The 8,319-nt window shown below is 39.4% G+C and overlaps 2 protein-coding genes across 2 annotated transcripts; one reads left to right on the top strand and one right to left on the bottom strand.

The window, feature by feature from the left end:
• Positions 1 to 332: 332 nt before the first annotated feature.
• On the top strand, positions 333 to 3,110 carry LOC111811744 (regulatory protein NPR5-like). The gene is made up of 2 exons (XM_023698769.1): positions 333 to 912; positions 2,060 to 3,110. Exons 1-2 carry the CDS (start codon positions 409 to 411, stop codon positions 2,999 to 3,001), a joined length of 1,446 nt encoding a protein of 481 aa, XP_023554537.1. The 5' UTR covers positions 333 to 408; the 3' UTR covers positions 3,002 to 3,110.
• Positions 3,111 to 5,020: 1,910 nt separating this feature from the next.
• On the bottom strand, positions 5,021 to 8,019 carry LOC111789989 (pentatricopeptide repeat-containing protein At4g35130, chloroplastic-like). Its single transcript, XM_023670741.1, has one exon. The coding sequence runs from the start codon at positions 7,812 to 7,814 to the stop codon at positions 5,769 to 5,771; it is 2,046 nt and encodes a 681-aa protein (XP_023526509.1). The 5' UTR covers positions 7,815 to 8,019; the 3' UTR covers positions 5,021 to 5,768.
• Between the last annotated feature and the right edge of the window lie 300 nt (positions 8,020 to 8,319).

Here is an 8,319-nt window from a genome sequence, read left to right as displayed (position 1 = left end):
TTTTCCTTTCGAGCTTCCTCTCAACGTCCAACGAATGTGGGATCTCACAAAATTAACGTCAATTTGAGAAGAGAACAAGAATAAGAGTGTGAAAATCTCTCCTTAGCATACACGTGTTCATATTAGATAAGGTTGTAATTAGAAAATTACTTTGCAGTCCCATCTTGGAATCCCCACATTAATCTAAGCAACAACTGTTTTTGTTTTAAGTACCTCGACCTCTCAGAAGAGCCATCCATGTTCATAACCATAACCATCTTTCTCTCTCCTCTTCCTCTCTCTCTCTCCTCTTTTTTGCAAACAAAATAATTCAAAGTCCTAAACCCTAGACCTCAAAAAAACTACACATCTACAAATCCCTCTTCTTCTTCTTCTTCTTCTTCTTCTTCTTCTTCTCTTCTTTGAGCTATGTCCTTTGAAGACTCCCTAAGATCCCTTTCTCTTGATTACCTTAACCTTCTCATCAATGGCCAAGCCTTCAGCGACGTCACCTTTAGCGTCGAGGGCCGTCTCGTCCATGCCCACCGCTGCATCCTCGCCGCTCGCAGCCTCTTCTTTCGCAAGTTCTTTTGTGGCTCTGATTCTTCTTCTGGGGCTGTTTTTGATTCTCGCTCCGCCTCTCCTATTGTCGGATCCAACTCACGGGGCGGTGGCGGTGGTGGTGGCGGTGGCGGTCCTCCGCCGCAGGGAGTGATCCCGGTGAATAGCGTGGGATATGAGGTGTTTCTACTACTCCTACAGTTTTTGTACAGCGGTCAAGTTTCGATTTTGCCGCAGAAGCATGAGCCACGCCCGAATTGCGGCGAGAGAGGGTGTTGGCATACGCATTGCTCCTCCGCCGTTGATCTTGCTCTTGATACTCTCTCCGCCGCTAGATCTTTTGGGGTTGAACAGCTCGCATTACTCACTCAGGTTTTCCATTTGTTTTACACTTTTTTTTCTCTCTCTTTAAGATGTTGAGGAATGTTTAGTGTCTCTTGGATCTGGTGGGTTTGGTGAGTTCTTGGGATTTGGACTGATTAAGCTGTTGGGATTTAGATTGTTTTAGTAATTATTCCACAAATTCACTCACAAATTATCTTCTTCCAAACAATCTTGCATCAAAGACGTTTTCACACCCTTATAAAGGATGTTTCGTTCTCCTCCTCAACTGATATAGGATCTCACAATCCACCTCCCTTTGGGGCGAGCGTCCTCACTGGTACTTGTTTCTTTCTCTAATCGATGTGGAACCCCATCAAGTACACCCCTTTCGAGGTTCAACCTTCTCGCTGGCACATAGCCCGATGTCTAGCTCTGATACTGTTTGTAACGTTGTTCTCTTTGAAGTTTTTGGGTTCTCCTCGAAGTTTTTAAAACGGTCTCTAGAGAGAGGTTTTCAAACCCTTACAAAGGGTGTTTCGTTCTCCTCCCCAATCGATGTGGGATCTTACAATCCACCTCCATTCGGGGCCAGTGTCCTCACTCGCACTCTTTCTTTTCTCCAATCGATGTGTAACCCCCACCAAATGCACCCCTTTCGGGGTTAACCTTCTCGCTGGCACATAACCTGGTGTCTGGCTCTGATACTGTTTGTAACATTGTTCTCTTTGAGCTTTCGAGCTTCTCCTCGAAGTTTTTAAAACGCCTCTCTAGAGAGAGGTTTTCAAATCCTTACAAAGGGTGTTCCGTTCTCCTCCCCAACCGATGTGAGATCTCATAATCCACCTCCCTTCAGGGCCAGTGTCCTCACTCGTACTCGTTCTTTTCTCCAATCGATGTGCAACCCCCACCAAATGCACCCCCTTTGGGACTCAGCCTCTTCGCTGGCACATCGCCCGGTGCTTGGCTCTAATACTATTTGTAACGTTGTTCTTTTCGAACTTTCTCTTTCAGGTTTCTCCTCACGGTTTTTAAAACGCGTTTTCTAGGGAGAGGCTAATTAAGATTCACTCGATTTAAAAGAAAAATTTTCTAATTTATTGAATGAAAGAACTTTTGGGTTTAGTAGGTTTGAAAATGGGGAATTAAGGTTTAAACTAAGATTGTTTCTTGTTTTGTTGTATTATGGGACATTCAGAAGCAACTGGTGAGCATGGTAGAGAAAGCTTCAATTGAAGATGTAATGAAAGTTCTAATTGCATCAAGAAAGCAAGACATGCACCAGCTATGGACTACTTGTTCCCATTTGGTCGCAAAATCAGGCCTTCCAACAGAAGTTCTAGCAAAACACATTCCCCTCGACGTCGTTGCCAAAATCGAGGAGCTTCGACTCAAATCCTCCCTCGCTCGTCGATCATCCTTGATGCCTCACCACCACCTCCATCTCAGTGCGGCGGCCGACATGGAGGAGCAAAAGATTCGTCGAATGCGAAGAGCATTAGACTCCTCCAACGTCGAACTCGTCAAGCTAATGGTCATGGGAGAAGCCCTAAATCTCGATGAGGCATTGGCATTACATTATGCTGTCGAGAATTGCACCCGAGAAGTCGTTAAAGCTTTACTCGAGCTCGGAGCTGCCGACGTCAACTACCCGGCCGGGCCAGCTGGGAAAACCCCATTGCACATTGCATCGGAGATGGTGTCGGCGGAGATGGTGGCGGTGCTCCTCGACCACCATGCCGATCCAACCATCCGAACAGTCGACGGGGTGACACCGCTCGACATACTAAGAACCCTAACTTCAGATTTTCTCTTCAAAGGGGCAGTGCCAGGGATGACACACATAGAACCAAACAAGCTGAGGCTTTGTTTGGAGCTGGTTCAGTCAGCAGCGCTGGTGATATCAAGAGAACAAGGGAATAATGCAAATAACGCATCATCCACAGCTCCAATGTTTCCACAAATGAGTGAAGATCATAGCAGCAGCAGCAATGGAAGCAATTTGAACCTTGACACGAGGTTGGTTTATCTTAACCTTGGAGCTAACCATGGTTCAGCTCAAATGGGAGGTGAAGGAGGAGATGATCATAGACATGGAGGAACTGACCCGACAATGTTCCACCATTCCCATGATTACTAAACCTCCTCAAATTTTTATTATATATCTTTCTTTCTGTTAATTACCAAAATATTTATCTACAATATGTCTCCCATCTCATGCATTTCTATATAGTGAGAAAGAGAGGATATATAATTCAAATTGTGGAAATCGTTCGCTTTTTTTATCGTTTGAAATGTTAATTATTTGATGTGACGGTCCAAGTCCACCGCTAGAGATATTGTTTTCTTTGGGCTTCTCCTTAAAGTTTTTAAAATGGGTCAGAAGGGAGGTTTCTACGACCTGTATAAAGAATGTTTTGTTCTCCTTTTCAACCGAGGGATCTCACATTTGAGTTGTTGGATTGGCTCGAGTTGGGTTGGGACATATTTTAGAGTCAATCCAATGGTTCGGGTTGTAAATTTTTCAACCCCAACAACACTTGGACCAGAACTCACATTTTAGTTGGTGGATTGAGTCCATGGACTAACTCCAAACCCAATCATACATTTTTTGGGTTGGGTTGAATGGCTCGAATCATTTATTTAAACTTAATAATTTTCTAAGTAATTAATTAAAATTAAACTCAATCAAAAATTGTTTTCTAGACAATTAAAAATTATTTTAAGAGTTATGAAAGAATAAATAATAAAAAAATAGTTATGAAATTAAATAAAAATAAAACAAATGTTATACATATATAATTATATCGTAAAAAAAAATTATATTTTAAAACCCAACTCAAAATCGAATGAATTGAATTGGGTTGATGAAGTTTTTTGAACATCGGGTTATTTTAAACAACCCTATCAATATGATAATTTTTTTGTAATACAAACGAGGATGTCAGTGTTAATTATCATTGAGTTACGATTAACTTTTACTTTTTAAAAGTTGCCTACCAAAAAAAAGATTTTTAAAAATTTGTATAAAAATTAATTAATTAATTAATTATTATTTTTTATTTTATTTTATTTTATTATTATTATTATTATTTTTTTTTTTTTTGTAAGAATGGTGAAAATCATAGTAATTAAAAAAAATGGATGAAATAATTATCAAATAGTTTATAGATATTTAATTAATTGTGAAAATATGAATTAAAATAGCTATTGAGAATTATTAGTAGTTTTTTATTTATTCTAAATTTATCATTTCATGCATCAATATATATAAATTTTTTTGAGTTAAATATTTAAATTATTGATAATATTGTTGGATGAGCGTCGACGTTGACTAATTTAGGGCATGATTATGAGTTTACAATCAATGAAATATTATTTCTATTAGTATGAGACCAAGTTTTTTAGGTCTTTATCCTCGCCACCTACTTCATTGTAATTGGTAGGATTATGTTAATCGCAATAAATTTATTTCCGTTTATTATTTAAAAAAAAATAGTTATTTTACATTTTAAAATAACCTTTATTAAAAAATTGTATAAGCACATTCTAGTAAAGTACTTGAACTAATTTTTTTTTAATAGGGTCGAAATGTATTTATTTATTTAGTTTTTAGTTTAAATAAATATTTTATTTATTTTTAATGTGTTGAAAATATATTTATATTGAGTGGTGTCAAGATAGATAGAGAATATAATTTCGTCCCCAACTTCACTTATTTAACTAGAAAAAAAAAAAAAACATTCCTCGCTCCCTCTCCATTTCCTATGTAAGGAAGAAATCCCCGAACATCTCTAGTTTCAATTTGAATTATTTTAATAATTTAACTCTTAAAATGTGTAATTATTAGGACTTCACTTCTAAGTCTTTTTAAACAGTTGTAATTGATTCTGGACATTATTGTTTCCTTATAGCTACAATAACTTGTTATGCCTCTCCAAAAAAACATCGAATTCAACTTATATCTATTAGATGGAGTAAATTTGGCACTGTTCTTGAAGTGCAATCATGCAACTACCACCACCTACTCAACCTAAGCACAAAACTTCTTAATAATCATAGACAATTATCTATTTGTAGACGAGGTATAGAGCTAGAATGAAGAATGAAGAATGAACTGAGAGAGGACGTTGGAATGCGTCAGCTCGGTTAGGAATCATGACCTCCACAATGGTATGATATGATATTGTTCACTTTGAGTATAAACTCTCGTGACTTTCCATTTGGTTTCATCAAAAGGTTATTTCAAACCAATGGAGATAATGTTCCTTACTTATAAACTCACGAGGTGGGACCACTCCTCTCAACAATCCTCAACCAACTCTTTCGACCCAGTTTCTTCCTAAGCTATGCATTAGGCCAAGAACCTCAGTGCCCGAAACCATTTCGGTTAACCATTTGACCATACAACATTTAGTTGCTTGCATGATATTGATACCCTAGGTAGGTAGCTACTGTGAAATTTGAACATGGTTTTCACTTCTACCATTTAACAAATTTCTCTCAACATTTGCATAGCTTAGATACAACAACGAACACGAACACGAAACATGGAAGATCAGTATTGGGGAAAGGAGCATTCAAGGGGGCGTTAGCAGATATTGTCTTCTTTGAGCTTTCACTTTCGAGTTTCTCCTTAAGGTTTTTAAAACACATCTGCTAGAAAGAGGTTTTCACACCCTTATAAAGAACGTTTCGTTCTCCTCCCCAACTGATGAGAAATCTCACAATCCACCCCCATTCGGGGCCTAGCGTCCTTGCTACACACTGCCTCGTGCACTCCCCTTCAAGGCTCAACCTCCTCGCTTGCACATTGCTCAGTGTCTAGCTTGAATACCATTTATAACAGTCCAAGGCCACCGCTAGCATCCCCATCCGATGTGGGAACTCACACAGGCCCCTTTCCCCTATTCTATCCTATTAAGATATACCAATAAATCATAAATCTGATCGGTCTTGCCGTGTGATCTATCTCCTGAAACAAACCCATGAATGGTTCCATTTAACTCAATGAAGCTCCAACCTGGTTTCTTGACAAGATCCTTCTCATACACAACACTACGTAGTTTTTCAACTTCATGCCACTGCCCAACACTAGCCTGTGTATTGCTCAACAGAGTATAATAGCCTACATTATCAGGTTCTAATTCAAGAAGCCTGTGTGCAGCATAGATAGCGATTTTAGTGTCTCCATACACCCGGCAGGCACCCATAAGAGCACCCCAAATCCTACCATCACAGAGATTTGTCATTCTCAATATAATCGCAAAGGCCTCTCTTACTCTTGTTGATCTACTCAAAAGATCAACAAAACAAGTGTAATGCTCTAAATCAGGCTTAATATTGAACCTTGACCTCATTGAATAAAAGATTTCACAGCCCTCACTTACAAGGCCAGAGTGGCTACAAGCAGATAGCAGACTCAAGAACGTGACACTATTTGGGGCCACTTCTTCACTCATCATATGGTGATATAGATTGAGGGCATTGATACCTTGTCCGTGAGCGCCATATCCCTCAATCATGGACGTCCACGCCACAACATCTTTAACTATGATCAAATCAAAACATTTTCTAGCAGAAGCAATGCTTCCACATCTTACATACATGTTCATAAGAGACGTTTCTAAGTGGGTATTACATATCTCCAATCCATAGATTCGGATGAGGTAACAATGTATGCCTCTTCCCAGCTGCAGAGCACCCAAATGGGCGTAAGCATCAATTAAGTGTTTCAAAATTCCAAGGCTGGGTTTCAAGCCAGCAGCTTGCATTTGGCTGAAGATCTCTACTGCCTCATCAAAGTGTCCATTTTGAATAAAACTAGACATCATGGCCCCCCAAGTAATGATGCTCCTATTAGGAATTTCATTAAATAGCCTAGTTGAATTGTCCAACTCCCCAAACTTGGCATACATATCCAACAATGAAGTCCGCAGAATGCTATCATAGAGACCAGTTTTAATTGCCAGAGAGTGTAGATTTTCACCTAGGATCAGACACATGGATTCAGATGTCTTTGTTGCTGATATAAGTATGGTTAATGTCTCAATGATGAGTGGAACTTCACCACCCATGATTTGTTTGAAGATATCAACAGCTTTCACAATATCCCCCACGGAGGAGTAAAAAGATATCAAAATATTCCAAGAAACAACATTCTTGCAATCAATTTCAGAGAAAAAACATACAAATTCATCTTCCCCACCTAGTCGACTATACATTCGTAAGAACCAATTCTGCAGACCTACATCAAACAATAAACCATTCTTAACCACAAGACATTGAATCAGCCTTCCCAGAACCAAATCCTCAGTAACACAACAAGCTTGCAGCATTGCCATCATGGTCACCGAATTCGGCTCCAACACCCTCCTCATTCCCTCAAAAAGATTCAAAGCACAAACAATATCACCGCTATTAACATATGCAGAAATCATGGACGTCCAAGAGACCAAGTCTCTATTAGGCATTTCATCAAACACTTTGCGTGCATGACCCAAACACTCACATTTCGCATAAACCTCCATCATGGTATTACAGAAATACAAATCAGAACCAAACCCCATTCGAATTCCAACACAATGAACCATTCCCGCATAGACTACATCAACCCAAATCGACATAACGACATGGTTAAGAATCGGAAACGTGAACCCATCATGCTCAACTCCCACCTCCCTCATGTTTTTATACAACATAATGGCAGATAAGAACAAACCTGAGTCAAATTGGGACTTGATGATGGAATTCCAAAGCATGGGTTCGGTGTGCGGGAAGGCGTTGAGAACAGAGACAGCACTGGGAAGGTCGTTGAACTTGGCGTACAGACGAATGAGCTTGGAGGCAATGAAAACCGTGTCGAACCCAGATGAGAGAATGAAATAGGCATGGATTTGCTTCAGAAGACGAAGATCCTGGCATGATTGTAAGAGAAGAGAAGGGGTTTGCATAAGAAAGGATTGTGGAGAGAAGTGAAAGGTTTTCAGGTAATGGGGAGAGAGTAACGAAGGGAGTTTGAGAGAATTGGAGGAGAAGAGAAAGCGTGGGAGGCCATGGAAATGGAAGGGAATGGTGTGTGATGAAAAATGACGAGAACAGATCAAAACCAGAGAATAGAGACGCCTATCTCTGATTTCTTTGCATAAAAAACGGCAGACCATATGTTCTGCCTTAACCAAATATTGTAGTAACTACAGTTTAGGTCATCGTTGTAACTAGGTCATCCATGTAAATGACTCTACTCTTAGCCGGGTTGGATAGTTTGGTTGGATGAATTGCATAAAGTATGAATGACACGTGCCTCTGCCTGTGACCCCTACATGAGTCATGTTTTGTGACACGTGTCTTGTAGCTCCTACCTGAGTCATGTTTTGTGAATGTTTGACATGTAATATATCAGGTTTATATTATGATACAAAATTATGCTATGTTATTAGTTATACCATGGGATGATTG

The sequence above is a fragment of the Cucurbita pepo genome, chromosome LG01 (genome assembly GCF_002806865.2).
Source record: "Cucurbita pepo subsp. pepo cultivar mu-cu-16 chromosome LG01, ASM280686v2, whole genome shotgun sequence".
NCBI classification, from domain to species: Eukaryota; Viridiplantae; Streptophyta; class Magnoliopsida; order Cucurbitales; family Cucurbitaceae; genus Cucurbita; species Cucurbita pepo.
Note: the sequence above shows the minus strand (reverse complement) of the source record. Positions and strands in the feature narration are given on the sequence as shown.

Coding starts and splice junctions, on each gene's coding strand:
- LOC111811744 (XM_023698769.1), top strand. CDS start 409: ATGTCCTTTGAAGACTCCCTAAGATCCCTTTCTCTTGATTACCTTAAC. Junction 913..2,059: donor AGCTCGCATTACTCACTCAG/GTTTTCCATTTG, acceptor TGGGACATTCAG/AAGCAACTGGTGAGCATGGT.
- LOC111789989 (XM_023670741.1), bottom strand. CDS start 7,814: ATGCAAACCCCTTCTCTTCTCTTACAATCATGCCAGGATCTTCGTCTT.